Raw genomic sequence first — 17,816 nt, 5'->3', positions numbered from 1 at the left:
TGTGAAGTATTTTACTACACAGAACACACAGGCCTCCCACATCAACACAGACAGTTTTGCAAAGAGATTAAGATGTCAGTGCTAATGTCGGTGAACTTGTTCTATCTTTTTCTAATATTTCTCACCTATCCTCCCCATGTAATGAAAACCATCTGTTGTGGTTTCAGAAAAGATGAAAAGAAAGCTTTAACATGGAAAAATTTGCCTCGGAGAGCCTGTAAACATCTTCTGAATAGCCTGAATAAGCTCCATCAGCAGCTCACAGAGGGTGAGTCCAGTCCGATGCTGTGTCATTTTCTAAAGCGGTTTCATGCATAATTTAGATCTCCACATGAGTCTGTTGAGTCAGCCTGGATGGTGGAGAAGGATGAGCTCACTGTTATATAAAATCAGCTCCACGGATTCAAATAAGTATGATGTGACACTAGTTTCCCTTTTATTTGAGGACACCTGACAGCCATGGTATGCTCAGTTTCTTCCTTCTTCCTTTTTTGGTTTTTATTGTCCTACATCCGACTCAGCGAGAGCATATCTGCAGCAAGCTGTAAATCAAAAAGAATGGTAGAAGAGGTAGAGCAGGTGCAGAATTTTTTTTACACAGGTGAGGATTCTCAGCCATCAAGGTCATAGTCATTCCAAAAAAAACACTTGACTTTGTTTTCCAAGTTTGAAGATGTTTCGCCTCCCATCCACAAAGCTTTTTTAATTGGAAAAAGAAGTCCGTTGGTTTGTTTTTTTAACTTTTTTGGGTTTTTTTTACTGTAGCTATTGCCAAGTTTTATGAGCTTGGAAGCCCTTTTTGATATTGAGAAAACCTTTGATTTTTCTGTTAGATTCTGACTATAAGAATATTAGTGTTAACTAAATAAACACAGGGGCCCAAATTACAAGTGTCTACATTGGCTCCCATTTCTTTTTCATTTTAATTTAAACATTTTGGTGCTGATTTTTAAATCTCTCCATACTCTGGTGTCCTCTTCTATTAGAAGTGTATTGTTTTCATTTAACCCATCATGAAGACTGAGGTCATTATAAATGTTACGCCGATGCCATTTTATTGGCCGCGATACCTTGCTGTGCAGTATCAGCCGATACCAATACCATACGGATACCATCTGTTTGAAATTGGTGTGTGTTTATATATGAAGAACTGCATACTACTTGGATGTAAATAATGGCTTTGTCAAGCTGCTGCCTACCTTTGTGAAGCAGGAAAAAGACTAATACCAAGTGAATCCAGTAAAAACTTTTTATTTCCTACCTAGAATGGGTGACAATAGTTGAATAAACGTTTGGCTCTCAAAAGGGTATCGGTGCCCTATTTGGTGGTACTCGCAGATACCACCATTTTAGTGCAGTATCGGGGCCCCGTCCGAAATTGGTATCGGTATCGGTGCAACAATAGTCATTATAAAAGAATCTTCTCACGGTCCTTTTTTAACAATTTCTGGACTAGAGGAGATCGCTCCTCCCAGGCCATTGCACCAAGACTCTGGACGGATCTCCCACTCTCGTTACGTTCCCTTGATTCAGTAGATGCTTTGAAGAGTGAGCTCAAAACGTATCTCTTTTGCACCTCTTTTTAACAACTCCTGTGTTTGGTCTGTGTTATTATGCCTATTATATTATGAAATTTTTTTACTGTTTTATCTTCTAATTCTGCATGATTGTAAAGCAATTTTTGACCCCAATTTATGTAAAATTTGCTATATACATAAACCTTTACTTACATACTTACATTTGTAACTGGGAAATTGAATTGTTGCCTCTATTTTGTTGTTGTTCGTGTCAGTCAGGCAGCAAGTCTATGCTCTACTTTGTTCCACACTAAACTCTTTAGAGCTATTGATTGGACGTCTGAAAAAGTCTAGATAGATATTGATCGCTCCGAAAAAAAAAAAAAAAACACTTTTGGTTAGACCCTACAACTTGTGGTGCCTTTCATGCACAGACCTCACAATATGGGAGATGCTGACTCTGAAATGGATTTTTCTTATTGCTGTTGTAATATTTGGACATATTTTTCTCTGTGAGAGACTTTGTGGTTTGCTGATGCATGAAATATATTCCTTTGTGTGTCTGTGTGAGACTTCAGCACTTTTCAATATGCCACATGTTTATGTGTTGACCAAAATAGAATAATATCCTGTTTGATTCTCTCTGTAAGGTTGTCAGTTAAACCGGGACGATGTGCAGATGGACCACATGGTGACTGATAATGAGCTTTATGGAGGAAAAAGCCTCCACACGCTTGAGCTTGAGATACAGGAAGCTTTCCTCCGCTTCATGGCTGCCATCCTTCGAGGCTACCGCTCTTTCCTTCAGCCCATCACCCAGGCCCCCTCTGAGAAGACCACTGATGTTAGCTCCCTTTTTGACCTCCAAGGTAGGTTTTAATCTCAGCCTTCATTGCATCAGAGAAATAAATCATGCAAGTTTGTTCATAAAGCATTACAATAGATAGGAATGTTAAACAATGTTATCAGGTGCTGTATCTGAGTAGAGATCTTTTTCTTTCTTGCAAAGATATATTCTAATTAAGTAATAATGAATCCTGTCTGACCAGCTATTACTCTCCATGCCTTGAGATTTATTGCTGTAGGGGTTTTTGTTTAAATGTCGGTTCTTGCATAAAGGTTTGCCTTAAATGAATTCCGACTATCTAAGTTAAGCCTCTGTGGAAATTAGGCCTGGATGACAAGTCAGAGAAGCAGAATGATTAATAACACAATGTCCCTGCACATCTGTGGGCTGTTATGCAAGCAGAGCTGGAGAACAGCCTGTTTCAAAGCATTCTGCTCATTTCCTAAAATATTGGTTTAATGTACTACTTGACCTCCTTTTTTCCGTGCAGTCTCCAATTAAAGACAGCATCTTTGTAATAATGCTAATAATTTCAAATACTTGATGAAGTTATGTTTTTTCTTGCATAGGGTTCCTGAAGAGCAGAGACCGTTCCCATCAGAGGTTTTACTCCCTCATGACCAAGACTCAGATGTTCAGCCGCTTTATTGAAGAGTGCTCCTTTGTCAGTGACAAAGATGCCAGCCTGGCTTTCTTTGATGAGTGTGTTGATAAGGTGAGGGTCACAGCTAATCTATATAAAATTAAGGCCGCTTTCCAAGCTTTGATTCACTTATTTTTTTGATTTTAAACTAAGATGATCTCCTGTTCCAGCAGAAATTTTCTTATGGGAGATGTTCAATTTAGTACGGACTTACTATGCCTGATGTTGCAAAAAACAACAACATATAAATTAAGCCCTTTATTTCTCTCTATATATATATATATAAATATAATAAAAAAAGTGACCACTATTTATGAGGTGCCCCCAGGGACATAAATCAGAATTAACTTGCATATACACATATTAAATTACACTCTTCCATATAATATACTGAAAACCTCACACAAACACTAGTGAAAAGCTCTCACATAAACTAGTGAAAACATTTACCTCTTATATAATCTACTCAAAAGCTCTCATACAAAGTAGTGAGAACTGTTCATATAAACTGGTGAAAAGCTTTACCTTTCATACACACTACTAGAAAGCTTTCATATGCACTATTAAAAAGCTCTCATATACACTACTAGAACGCTCTCATATACACTATTAGAACGCTCTCATATACACTATTAGAACGCTCTCATATACACTATTAGAAAGCTCTCATATACACTACTAGAACGCTCTCATATACACTATTAGAACGCTCTCATATACACTATTAGAACGCTCTCATATACACTATTAGAAAGCTCTCATATACACTATTAGAACGCTCTCATATACACTATTAGAACGCTCTCATATACACTATTAGAACGCTCTCATATACACTATTAGAACGCTCTCATATACACTATTAGAAAGCTCTCATATACACTATTAGAACGCTCTCATACACGCTACTAGAAAGCTCTCATACACACTACTAGAACGCTCTCATATACACAACTAGAACGCTCTCATACACACTACTAGAACGCTCTCATATACACTACTAGAACGCTTTCATACATACTACTGAAAAGCTATTAGCGGATTTCAGTTGAAACGGAAGGTGTTTCAGTGAAACAGGAAGGACCGTCATTACACCGGAAGTTGTTTTAAACAGAGGTCATTCTGGCTAGCTCCGTACATTTTGTGCTATCTCCGGCCGAAATTGTATCAAATAAAATTATTGATTCATGCTCAGCTATCCGCTAAACAACTCACAGAAGCATGGGCATTACTCGACTTTATTTTTTATGTTTTTGCTTCAACAGAGATCCTTTTCCGGTGTTTTCCCAGGCCTTTCGGATCATTTCTTGGTTTAAAAAAAAAGTCGTAAAATTATACAAGGTTGAGACATTTAGTTTAATCAGCCGCTGTTGTTTACAAAATTGTAAAATAAAAAAGATAAATGCGGTTTTCTTATGCTGTTTTGTGTTGTTATTCTAAACGCCAAGAGAATCAGTCTCTTTCCAAGTTTTTTCACTTCAGCCTGACAGAAATAAAAGTCAAGTCACCAAATACCAAATTTGTATTTATAATTTTTTATTACTGATATAAGATGATGGGAAGTGCCTGATAGCAGTTCCATAATATGGAAACAAATTAATTTAGCTGCAAATCTTAAACTGTGTTTATTCCTCTCTTCATCAACAACAAACGATCTGGATTCTGTGATATTTGAGCAATGTTTGCCTAAATTAAAGGAGGGGGACCATATATTTTAGCTTTCTAATAGTGTGTATGAAAGCTTTCCAGTAGTGTGTTTGAGAGCTTTCTAGTAGTGTATATGAGAGCGTTCTAGCAGTGTATATGAGAGCTTTCTAATAGTGTATATGAGAGCATTCTAGTAGTGTATATGAGAGCGTTCTAGTAGTGTATATGAGAGCTTTCTAATAGTGTATATGAGAGCGTTCTAATAGTGTATATGAGAGCTTTCTAATAGTGTATATAAGAGCGTTCTAATAGTGTATATGAGAGCTTTCTAATAGTGTATATGAGAGCGTTCTAATAGTGTATATGAGAGCTTTCTAGCAGTGTATATGAGAGCTTTCTAGTAGTGTATATGAGAGCTTTCTAATAGTGTATATGAGAGCGTTCTAGTAGTGTATATGAGAGCTTTCTAATAGTGTATATGAGAGCTTTCTAATAGTGTATATGAGAGCTTTCTAACAGTATATGAGAGCTTTCTAATAGTGTATATGAGAGCGTTCTAGTAGTGTATATGAGAGCTTTTTAATAGTGTATATGAAAGCTTTCTAGTAGTGTGTATGAAAGGTAAAGCTTTTCACCAGTTTATATGAACAGTTCTCACTACTTTGTATGAGAGCTTTTGAGTAGATTATATAAGAGGTAAATGTTTTCACTAGTTTATGTGAGAGCTTTTTACTAGTGTTTGTGTGAGGTTTTCAGTATATTATATGGAAGAGTGTAATTTAATATGTGTATATGCAAGTTAATTCTGATTTATGTCCCTGGGGGCACCTCATAACTATTGTTCTTGGAGGTGAATGTTTAGCTTAGTGCTGAAGGTTTTTCTTCTTTTGATTTGGATGTGATTAATTCAAGTATTATTGTCAAATTCTGAGGTATTACAGGTTTTTTGACCTTATTAAGGTAGAAGTACAAAAAAAACCTCAAGGCATTATGATCTCACCTATTGCTGTAAAGAAACAAACGATAAGCCAGTTCAATAGATCTAAGATATTTTTCGCCAAAATGTTTTACTGCATATGTCACTTTGTACCGCTATTTTACCGTTTGTGGTTTCTTTTCCATCTCTTTGTCCTCTTTGTCCTTGTGGCTTCTCTCTGATAGTTATTCACCTCTGGGAACAAGGTAAGCATAGAGAATTAGTGTGATATAAATAAATGTTTGTCCGTCTTTTGGCTCTTTCGACGAATGTCTGTGTCATGTGTTTTTTCCTTTGTCTTTTTCTGAAATCCTGTGGAATGATGGCAAGTCATTCTCATTGTTTGTCTTTTAAAAGTTTTTATGTACAAAGTCTGTCAAAAGGCTTTGTTGCACACAGAGATAAAATGACAAAACTTCCTGCTCCTCTTTTTATAGAGAAAAGAAATCTTCTCTGTGCATGCAAAACTTGTGCAATGAGGAAGTCACATTCAAATCCACCAAGAACATTTGGAGGTCCAGAGTTGATGTTCATTTCTTCCAGTTATTATTGAGAAGTGGAAGCATTGATTCATTCATTGTTGCTGCTGACGTTGACAACAAATGCATGATTGAGTAAGAGCTTAGGGGTGTGAGGGGAAGGACAGCGGTCCGAGAAGCTCTGAGCAGAACCACAGGGAACACAAATAGGTCTGTCAGAGATAGTTGACTGAATCATCCTCTCCACCAAGCAAAATAATTCTCCAGTTTGTTTGTACTGTGGGGGGGGGACTGTTTAGCTCCTGTCATAGTATTGATATTTTATATACGGAATAAACTAGTGATAAAAAGATAAGACGAGTTGTTTTAAATTTTCATGGCAGGCTCTTTTGATTTCTTTTAAACAGTTTTAAATACCTTTGACTCTGAAAATCCGCCAGTTTGCTGCTCCTGGCTGGAGCTTTTCTCTGACACGCTGGAAGAGGAGCTTTGTGCAGCTCTCTTCAAACAGCAGATCAGTCAGGTTGGATGTGGCTGCTTAGTACTCAGTAGTGCTGCCAAAGTGTCTCAATCAAATGGTTCAGTGTCTCTGTGGCAACACAGCATCAATTTTGTCCAGGTCAGTGCAGTCTACTTTCATTTAGTCTTGGTGGATTTATGGGATCAAGCCTCTGCCTTTTGGCAGTGCCCCTCTTTAGACGGAGTGGCATAATTCTAATGTAGATGGACTATTACTGGCATCTTCTAGTTCTTACTGACCCTCATGTGACCAGATATGAGAGTTCATACAGCCTCAGACACTGTTAATACAGCATGCATTATTGCAATGGGTGGAATTTAAATTTATGGTGATTAAAGATGAAGAATGATGACAAGGATGTACTTCTCTTGTTAAGCAGATGGACAGCGAACGGCCAGAGGACACTAGACTGATCGAGTTGGATGAATCCCACCGCAGTGAGCACACAGTTTACATCAACCCTCCGGAACTGACGCCTCTGCCTCAAGGAGAGGAGCATCCCCTGTGCTATAGGTACTTTCCCTCAATTTAACCATGGATGTTAAAAAGAGGAGGAATCTTAGTATTAGGTTGTTTTTGATGATTTTATCACTTCTGCTGGTTCATTTGACAATTTTCAAGTAGAATACATGGATAATGGACCCTTTACAAACTAATCCATGCACCTATTTCAATCCCACTTCCACTGAATTTGTTAGGACAAGACTTTGTTTCATAGTGTTCCTTTTTTTTATTTCTACTGCAGATTATTTTATGATTAATATCGATCTGTTTCTGCAGCTACTCTGGATTCCCTGTGCTGAGATCTGAGTTTTTGGAGCCTCTAGAAGAACCAAATGCGTTGTCAGCAGGCACCGCATCACGCCACAGCATCCCAGCCAGTCCTACAGCCATCTTTAGACGCTCCAAACAGGTTAGACATAGAATACGTGATTTGCTTGACTTATTTTATTTCATGTTTTTTTAAATGTAAAAGATTGTCTCCAGGATTGCCTCACTTGTCTTCATCTATTGACAAAGTTATAAATATAAAACCAAGACTCAACTTTGTATGCTAAAAGACTATAAATGTATAACTTCGCAGGAGATCAAGTCAGCGCAGAAGATGGCCAAAACACACTCATCTATGCCGCAGATGTGGTCAAAGTGTTTGCTGCGCCACTGTTACGGCTTGTGGTTTATTTGCCTGCCAGGATTTGTGGGAAACTGCCACTCCAAGGTGCGAGCCCTGCGCACTGCTTATGATGTGTTAAGGAAGATGCAAGACAAGAAGCTGCAGGCTCCTGACGAGGTATGGATCCACTTTATAAAGAAATAACGAAGATGATATATTTAGTTCCAATCCAATGAGACAACTTTCTGGTATGTTTTTAGCAGAGCTCTTTTTGTCTTGTGTTCCAGGTGTGCTACCGTGTGTTACTGCAGTTGTGTGGTCAGTACAGCCAGCCAGTGTTGGCTGTCAGGGTGCTGTTTGAGATGAAGAAGGCGGGAGTTCAGCCCAATGCTATAACTTATGGATATTATAACAAGGTGCGAACTTTTGTTATAAACACAAATGTATGAAATTTATCTGTTTAGTTATAACTGGAGAGTTTATGCTATTGCATTGTTTTGCTTTCAAAGGCTGTGTTAGAGAGTACCTGGCCCTCCACCACCAGAGGAGGCTATTTTCTGTGGGGGAAATTGAGGAACGTGATTCTCGGTGTGCTTCAGTTCAAGCAAGCTGGAAAAAAACAACCGATTCCAAACAAGGACCCTCAGCTTTCAGGTGAGAACACTGAACAAACCTTCCTGGTTAAAGTGTAGATGACCTGTACTTGAATAGCACTTATTCTAGTCAGGAGACTTGACCAAAGAGCTGTACACTATATTCAGTCATTCACTCACATACTGATGGTGGTCAGCTACGCTATAGCCACAGCTGCCCTGGGGCTCACTGACACAAGCAAGGCTGCTGCACACAGGGGCTCTGAGAACCATCTGTAGGCAATGCAGGTGAAGTTTCTTGCCCAAACCAGGGCTCTAACCAACAAATCTTCGGTTGCAGGGCAAACCCCTGCATCCAAAAATTCAAGTTTTGATTTTTTATTTTTTCTTCTGAATATCAGAATGATTAGCAACCCTGATTGCAAAATGTATGTCATCCAGTGACCTGTGGCTGTTTTTAATTTCCTGCATAAATATCATTAATTTACATGCACTACACTTTCTTCTCTAATAATAATGTTTTCATGCATATTAGAAGGTTAAATTGTCAATCATAATGCAGTTTCTTGAAAGTGACATATTTTGTCCAAACCAGAGTTCAAGCATGGAAATCTTTTTTGGTTTGTGTTTCATTTCATGTTTGATCAATCCAATTCTACAAATAAAGCTGCAGTGTTAAACACCCTCATGTCTTTCTTCTGCTCATGAGGTTTTCAGGTAGCACAGGTTGTTGAGGGGCTTGGCACTTAGCCATGGACAGACAGATACTAAAGGACAAGTTATTATCCTGCTTCATAAACTCTGTGTTTTGCTTTAAACACCTTAACATTGATTCATAGAATTTCAGCTCCTCTCTTTATAGCTCTCACCCACATTGGCAACCTTGAGGACACAGTGAACAAAGTGGGTCACATGACTAATCAATAAGTTGCAATTGGCAGAAAAGTCCTTCTTTTATTGAGAGTAGTACTGCAAATGGGGAAAAAACACATCTTAGATGAAAAACAGATTAACTAGTTTCACAAAAATATATCACAGCCTATAAAGGCACTTATGCAACATATGCACAAAATAAAGGAAGTAAAATTGAAAAAAGAAAGAAAATGCGGTTGCAAGATTTGCTTGTGCTCCTCCTGACAACAGCAGCACACCAACAACAGATATTAGAAGCAGAGTTAAAAAAGGCACTGCTTAATTTTAATATTAATTATTCTTTCTAAGGCATGCTCATCAGCCTGTTGTTTGACTCAGTCACACAGGTCAGGGCCAAACTGCAATGAGCAATCAGGTCTGCAGAAAGGAACATCAGCGCAGACTATTTATTCAGCAGAGCTTGTTTTTTATTTCCACTTTGGTGCTTTAGAGCACCGCTATTTACAGGCTTTCTCAATAGTGACAATCACCACACAGAGTTAATCTGTATGGAATTTATTCATTCAAATGTAGTGCCTGTACACTGAGCATCTGAAACCAAAGTCAGATACGATGTTTATGTACACAGACTTTGCACATAAAGCTGCATAATAATACCTTAATTGGAAGCCAATGTTGAAATTACTATTTCAAATCACAAAAATCTTTGACAGTTAGATCTAAAGTATCCCTCATGTTCAGTTTAAATAGCAATAAAAGGAAGAACTAAATGTAGTTTTAAACAACAATACTAGCATATAAAGATTTGTGTTTGTATTTGGGAAATAATTATTTCTTTCTTTTTTTTTACCCAAGAATCTGTGGCTCCAAATAAATACATTTAACTGAGATACTAAGGGAGCACTTGATTTTCAACCCTTGCAACATTTTTCCCAGCCTCAGCCTCCTCTGGCACACATTGTTCCCTGCCTGCCTTTCCCTAATGACACTATAATGTGCTCAGCATTTACAGGTGCTGGTCATAAAATTAGAATATCATGAAAAAGTAGATTGATTTCAGTAATTCCATTTAAAAAGTGAAACTTGTATATTATATTCATACATTACATACAAACTCATATATTTCAGATGTTTATTTTGTTTAATTTTGATGATTACAAATGACAACAAATGAAAATCTCAAATTCATCATATCAGAAAATTTGAATATTACTGAAGACCAATAAAAACAAAGGATTTATAGAAATGTTGGCCAACTGAAAAGTATGAACATGAAAAGTATGAGCATGTACAGCACTCAGTATTTAGTTGGGCCTCCTTTGGCCTGTATTACTGCAGCAATGCGGCGTGGCATGGAGTCGATCAGTCTGTGGCACTGCTCAGGTGTTATGATAGCCCAGGTTGCTCTAATAGTGGCTTTTAGCTCTTCTGAATTGTTGGGTCTGGTGTATTGCATCTTCTTCTTCACAATACCCCATAGATTTTCTATGGGGTTAAGGTCAGGAGAGTTTGCTGGCCAATTAAGAACAGGGATACCATGGTCCTTCAACCAGGTACTGGTAGCTTTGGCACTGTGTGCAGGTGCCAAGTCCTGTTGGAAAATGAAATCTGCATCTCCAAAAAGTTGGTCAGCTGCAGGAAGCATGAAGTGCTCTAAAACTTCCTGGTATGTGGCTGCGTTGACCCTGGACCTCAGAAAACACAATGGACCAACACCAGCAGATGACATGGCACCCCAAACCATCACTGACTGTGGAAACTTTACACTGGACTTCAAGCAACGTGGATGAAGTGCCTCTCTTCTTTTCCTCCAGACTCTGGGACCTTGATTTCCAAAGGAAATGCAAAATTTACTTTCATCAGAGAACATGACTTTGGACCACTCACCAGCAGTCCAGTCCTGTTTATCTTTAGCCCAGGCAAGACGCTTCTGACGCTGTCTGTGGTTCAAGAGTGGCTTGACACAAGGAATGCGACAGCAGAAACCCATGTCTTTCATACGTCTGTGTGTGGTGGTTCTTGAAGCACTCACTCCAGCTGCAGTCCACTCTTTGTGAATCTCCCCCACATTTTTGAATGGGTTTTGTTTCACAATCCTCTCCAGGGTGCGGTTATCTCTCTTGCTTGTACACTTTTTTCGACCACATCTTTTCCTTCCCTTCGCCTCTCTATTAATGTGCTTGGACACTGAGCTCTGTGAACAGCCAGCCTCTTTAGCGATGACCTTTTGTGTCTTGCCCTCCTTGTGCAAGGTGTCGATGGTCGTCTTTTGGACAACTGTCAAGTCAGCAGTCTTCCCCATGATTGTGTAGCCTATAGAACTAGACTGAAAGACCATTTAAAGGCTTTTGCAGGTGGTTTGAGTTAATTAGCTGATTAGAGTGTGGCACCAGGGGCCATCAATTTTGAACCTTTTCACAATATTCTAATTTTCTGATATGATGAATTTGAGATTTTCATTTGTTGTCATTTGTAATCATCAAAATTAAACAAAATAAACATCTGAAATATATGAGTTTGTATGTAATGTATGAATATAATATACAAGTTTCACTTTTTAAATGGAATTACTGAAATCAATCTACTTTTTCATGATATTCTAATTTTATGACCAGCACCTGTAATGGAGTAAAAGGTTTTCCTCCCGATCTCTCTTACTGCTCAGGTTTCTCATGCTGACATATTCTCCCCAAACCATGGACCATCTCATTACTGTAATGAATGCTGTGTGGGGGTTCTAATGAAAACACCATTCTTTACTCTGTTAATGGCGCCGCTGCAGCTGTAGATGTCCTGTTTATCTGAATTTGATTAACGTAATGGAAACAGTTTCACGCTAAACTGCAATATGTCAAACTTACAGTCAGAGAAATGCAAAACGTTAAATAACATTTAATTGCGTCATTCTGTGGAGCCACAGATGATACTGAAATCTGTTTGTTTTGATTCAGCCATGATGAGGTTTCTGTGGCTTTCAGCCGATGATCGTTTTTTCTCGGTCCAGTGATTCTTACGTGAGCTGAGCTATTGGATTTCTGTCATGTTTTTTAAGCTTCTCACTCCTTCCCTTCCCTCTCGTCTCTCTGCAGACGGCAGTGATCTCGACACAGTCAGCCATGGCAGTTTAGACAGCACTAATGACTCTGCGGAACGCACCTCCATCGATACCGACTTCACTAAAATGGATTCTAGTGATGATGGATTGAGTACAGGTAAGAAGATGAGGGCTACTCCATCATAGTGTTTTTTGTCTAAATCTTTAATCCCTCTCTCTAAAACCCCATCTGATTTGGATGTAATTTAGTTTTCACGTTAAAAGCTCATCAATCATGTGGTTTGAAAACTTTTAACCTGTTCAAATCACAGTGTGCATCAATAATCCATCATTATATTTGAATAAATTGCACCATTATTTTCCAAGCTACTTTCTGCTGATCATTTCACACTCAGAAAAATGACGATGCTACAAATTTTGTTATACTTTTATTCATGCACTAAAAATATGCAGTTACAATTACTGTAGCATCTATAGATCTATATTATTATTTTAAAATAAAATTTTATAATAATATTTTTACCTTTTATATATCTTTCCTCCTCAACATTTTAATAAAACTAACTCATTAAAAAAGCGAAGGAAATCTATTTAGTCTTTTTTTTCCCCCTTCATGCTGACCTTGTAAGTGTGGTGCAAGTTTTAAAAGACTAGTCCCTTTTTTGCTTCTCTTGCTTTTCTATTCTGGGGGTGCTGTGCTGTAAGCTTGGGGCAATGTCAGTACTTTCTTTTGAAGAGAACTCCTGTGATCATTTTTCTCTTTATAAGCATCCTTAAACATAGTTGGATGATTCAATGCACGGAGCTTGTTCTAAAAGAAAGAAACTGTAAGAAAAATTACATAAGCCAGAATGACTTTAGGGATTAAAGCATGCTCTTTTCTTTAGGTGGACAGTCTGATCAAGGCTACGATTCCTTGTCGAAAGAGGAGGAGAGGCTGTGCAACCGAGAGAGTGATAACTCTGCACCAGTAGAAGAAAAAGGACCAAAGCAGCCCAGTGAGTATAGAGGAGGATGATACCTCAGGTCTTTCCCACTTCGTAATCTGTTCTAGAGAAATGAGTCATGGCGAACAGGAAAATGAGTACTCTGTCTTTAAAAGCAGTGGAATGAAATCATAGTGTGGGTGTAATGTTCTCTCCTCCATCCATTTGCTGTTATATCTCGATGTTTTTCTTCTTTAATAGTCTTTAGATATGGGTGGTGTTATGTAAGCTGGTGACTTGTGTAAGAGGAAAACTGTCCCAGTGTTGTTTGGTAGTCCTCATTAATCATTCAGACTTTTTATCAGAGGAATTTTTCCTTCTCACTTAAGTAACCATACATTGCAGAAACCCTGATAATTTAAAGTAAATTGTATAACCATCGCTATTTTCTTTTAAAACAAAAATTGATTAATTAAAATTTGTGCAATAGCCTTTGATAATACAGATTTAAATTCTGCAAAATGATTGCATCTCATCTTTAGCATGCTCATGTAAGACAACATTGTCCTCCATCAACAAAGGAAAACACACTGTGTCTTTTTCTTATTCCCCAAAGAAAATTCATCTCTGCAACAAATTGGATGAAATGATTTATTTGCAATTTGATTAATTATTTTTGTTTGAATTGCAACTGAAATAACAGCTAACATTAAATGGGTTTTTGTGTGTTTTTCAGCTAGGACAGTGCTGAGGATTCTCAGAAAGATGGCTGTCATTCATTGCAATTTTTTTAGATGTATTCCCTATTAAATATCACTAGATCATGACAAAAAACACATAAGGAGATCTACAGAATATCAATGTTTTGCAAGAAATGGCATTATGATGTTTTACCAAATCTTTAGAACTACATTTAGCCATAACGATCCAATTGTTCTCGGCACATGGAGGTTTTTCTTGGAAATTTTTAGCAGACGATCTTAGATGCATATGAGAACACGTTCAGGTAGAAGTGCTACTTCAGTGCAGGGAAATTCTACTGTACACATCTATTCGGTCTGTGCACTTCTGGACAATTGTGCGCTAAACAGATGGGTTCAATCTAATGCTCTTCAGCATAATGGGTCTGAGGGTTATCAGTGGGATCATTAATTACTTTTAAAATCTAACAGTTTGATGATACAGAGAAACCCTGTTTTTGAGGACTGCATTGATGGTTTTATGTCTGTTGCACTGTCAGTAATCTGTTATAACAACAATACTTGAAATTTGAAAGAAGATTTCTCTTTTTATCATCTTTCATTTATCCATTTAGCTAATTCTGGGCAAGGCTACATCTGGGCAAGGCTAAATATGAGCAAACAGGGGTGTTGTTTGTGGATGACTATTTTCATCCCCACTGCTTAAACTTAAATCACAAATTACTTATTTTATAGAATATTCTTCTTATCAGAGAAATTTCTACATATAATTTGAAACATGCTTATGCAGCCTCTCATTGACCTAAATGTTTTAAAACTTATGTGTTTTGTTTTTTTCTACCACAGACGGTGGCACCAGGGTTGTTTCCAGGTCAAATGAAACGCTGCCTTTTCCAGTGTTGCCAAAGAAAGAGAGGCCCAAATCTCTGGACTTGTCTGGTGGACAAGGGTTAGTGATGCTCAGCATCCCTGTTCTTGGTTCAACCAAGCTGCATCAACTAACTGCTGACAGACTACACGGTGTTGAAGAAGAGAATACAGCCACTGACAAGCAACAATCTGCCAGAAAGAGACAGACGGATATAGAGCCTTTGTCAGAGATGGGGACAGCAGGAACAGAGCAGCAGTGTGACCCCAGCAAGCCCAGAACACCTCCTGCTGAAGAGACTGAAATGCTCATAAATAACAGCATCAGCCCTTTGAACAGCCGCTCACCCAGTATGGAACTGCAGAACTCCTCAAGCCCGCTGTTTCGCTCCATCTCACCAGCTCACACCTCCCCTCAGTCCTCCACGCTCACCCGCTCCAACACACACCTCTCGCTCCCTGTGAGGTCCAAGGAGAGGCTGAAGCCGTCGCCATCTCTTCCTCTGGGCATGTGTAACAAAGATAGACCTTCTTCCTTAGCTTTACCACCCTCACCTAGTCCCTCCAACTCGTCGTTCTCCATGGACTCGCTGTTGACTCCAACTCTGGATATCTTCAAGAGTAGCTTCATATCAGCAGGAAAGGGTGTAGCTGAGAAGGCCAGTCGACTCTACTCTCGTTTGTCCTCACAAACATCATTAACACAGGTAACAATTTACAACAACCATGTGTAACACCATGCTGATAGCCGATATCTGAGATTGTTTTTGGTGACCAATTTGACAAGATTTTGTTTTCTTTTTTTTTCTGCAGGATGGGAACAGTGATCGTATGAGTGTTTCCTCGCTGACCTCAGCTGAGCTAGAATGCTCTTCTTTGCTGGATAATGACTCCTGCCTGGATCCTCACGGCTTTACTTCACCTCAGCATGGGAGCATGACCAGGGTCAGGAGAAGCCCTGCTGCAGGTCACCAAAACAACCTAAGCAGCCCCAGCAGCCCCAACAGAGTGTTCAGACATAACTCCTTCTCCGGTTGGTTGAACATTGTATTATCTTTCTGCGCAGTCTGTACTGTTGCCATCAAGTGCTTAGATATGTTGAAAATTTATTCATCAGCATTGTTCTTTTTATTAAAACAAAAATTCGTCTAAATCTGACCTCCAGCTGGTAGAAAGGTATTGGCAAGATTTGAGTGCTGTTCTATTGAAAACTAGGCCAACAGGCAGGAGGTTGGATCCTCTTTTTGGCTTTTTGGCAACTAGCTGCAGGCTCCTAAGCTAGACATGTGCATATACATTCACATGCACACACCAAATCGTGAGACAGGCATTTACTAAACCTGGACCAGAAAAACTAAAAATTGACCCATTCTTGACCTAAATGGAAAGTTCAAGCCTCAATAAATGCACCACAATGTTTCACATATGATGTGAATGAAAGGAAATTGTCAAATATAAGTTATTTTAGTAGGATGGACAGGTTAAGCTGTAGCTAGAATCCATCTTTTTAAGGTTTCTAGTCTTGTTATTGGTCCAGCTGCAGCGTCTGGTTGATGCTCTGCTTTGTTTGTCCTCTGGAATGAAGAACAAGAGGTGTGCTGATGTGCTACTGATGCTACTTTAAATATTTAAGACCCAAGATTAGCTCAAATTCAATATTTATTTATCTAGTTTCTATACAAACATTATTTTGGGGGGCTGGCATGGTGGAATGGGTACTTGCACAAATCAGGAGTCATTAGAAAAATCGATCCACTGAAAGCACCAATATTACTTTATCATTTTATCATCTTACCCTTTCTAAATTAATCTTGTGAAAGAGATCTATGCAAGTATAATCAGGTCATTGCATGGTACAAAGTGGGAGTCTGACCAAATCGGAAGCTCCTTTCAGTCTTTCCTGTGTTTCATTTTCTGAAACTGTGTCAAATGGCTAGTGGCTACTTGGTAGAAGCTGCTCAACTTCTATATATCAATCCAGAGGTTAGGATAAATAAGTCATAATAAATAAATAATGTATAAATAAATAACAGCATTTTAGAGAATATGTTAGCTTGTTAAACCAAAGTAAAATTTTTACTTAAGAGTTTTTCATTGTCTCTAGGTGGTTTAGCACTTCTTTCTAAAGGTCCACGCACTCCAGATTCTTCTCCTGATGTGGGTCGCTTCCAGCCCAGTCCTAATTACACCATGGAGGTATGACACTTACAGATCCTAAACTTCATGACATTTCTCAGGCGGATTTGATTTGTAATTCCTGCCTCCTCCTGATAATGAATTTTCCTAGGTGCTGATGTCGAGCTGTTCACTTTGCAAGACATGTGACTGTCTGGTGTATGATGAAGAGATCATGGCAGGCTGGACAGCAGATGACTCAAACCTCAACAGCACCTGTCCCTTCTGTGGCACTGCCTTCCTGCCTTTCCTTAATATAATAATCCAAGATCTTAGACCACAAAATAGGTAACATATTTACAGTGCTATGAATTTCTTTTTCTTTTTTTTCCACATAAAAAACCCCAGCTGTGAATTAAAGGGCCATTTAACCCCATGACCTTTTAAATGGATTCATTCCAGGTCATCTAAGTGGAGTAATCCTGTTAAAGAGGAGGACACGTCTGCGCCGCTCAGCCCTGAGGCTAAAATGTCTGAGGCAGCTCAGCCATCTGCAGCTCCTGCACTGGAGCAGGAGAGCAGCCGGAGTGTTCACAATGACACGCCAGTCTTGGCACGAGAATCGGCTCCTGATCCGGTGACAGTGCCGTACCTGAGCCCCCTGGTTCTCTGGAAGGAGCTGGAGAGCCTGCTGGTGAACGAGGGAGAACAGGCCATCTCCTCCCCAAGCATTGTCGACCAACATCCCATTGTCTTCTGGAACCTTGTGTGGTACTTCAAACGGCTGGAGCTACCGAGTAACCTGCCGGCTCTTATTCTGGCCTCCCAACAGCACAGCCATGATGACCAGGTAGATATCAGTGCAGGTCTGGCAGCTATAGCCAATTCTTATATTGATATCTCTTTAAGAATTGGGTGTGCTGTTTTAATGCTACACCTGCCA

At 38.9% G+C, this 17,816-nt stretch overlaps 1 protein-coding gene across 4 annotated transcripts in view; it reads left to right on the top strand.

Moving 5' to 3' along the window:
• The window catches only part of dennd4a (DENN/MADD domain containing 4A), a 30,869-nt gene that overhangs the window by 10,021 nt on the left and 3,032 nt on the right, over positions 1-17,816 (top strand). The window contains exons 11-26 of one of the 4 annotated variants that reach the window (XM_038268857.1): positions 168-268; positions 2,168-2,386; positions 2,934-3,079; positions 5,816-5,836; positions 7,009-7,142; positions 7,410-7,542; positions 7,714-7,920; positions 8,031-8,159; positions 8,253-8,397; positions 12,299-12,421; positions 13,152-13,262; positions 14,738-15,465; positions 15,572-15,791; positions 16,863-16,954; positions 17,046-17,221; positions 17,336-17,723. In XM_038268857.1, the coding sequence (XP_038124785.1) occupies positions 168-268; positions 2,168-2,386; positions 2,934-3,079; positions 5,816-5,836; positions 7,009-7,142; positions 7,410-7,542; positions 7,714-7,920; positions 8,031-8,159; positions 8,253-8,397; positions 12,299-12,421; positions 13,152-13,262; positions 14,738-15,465; positions 15,572-15,791; positions 16,863-16,954; positions 17,046-17,221; positions 17,336-17,723 (3,073 nt within the window). Of the gene's footprint in view, positions 1-167; positions 269-2,167; positions 2,387-2,933; positions 3,080-5,815; positions 5,837-7,005; positions 7,143-7,409; positions 7,543-7,713; positions 7,921-8,030; positions 8,160-8,252; positions 8,398-12,298; positions 12,422-13,151; positions 13,263-14,737; positions 15,466-15,571; positions 15,792-16,862; positions 16,955-17,045; positions 17,222-17,335; positions 17,724-17,816 lie in introns of all 4 variants that reach the window. The other 3 variants (XM_038268856.1, XM_038268859.1, XM_038268858.1) reach the window with 3 other exon arrangements.

The sequence above is a fragment of the Cyprinodon tularosa genome, unplaced genomic scaffold, assembly GCF_016077235.1.
Source record: "Cyprinodon tularosa strain WSP-4 unplaced genomic scaffold, ASM1607723v1 ctg71, whole genome shotgun sequence".
Taxonomy (NCBI): domain Eukaryota; kingdom Metazoa; phylum Chordata; class Actinopteri; order Cyprinodontiformes; family Cyprinodontidae; genus Cyprinodon; species Cyprinodon tularosa.
Note: the sequence above shows the minus strand (reverse complement) of the source record. Positions and strands in the feature narration are given on the sequence as shown.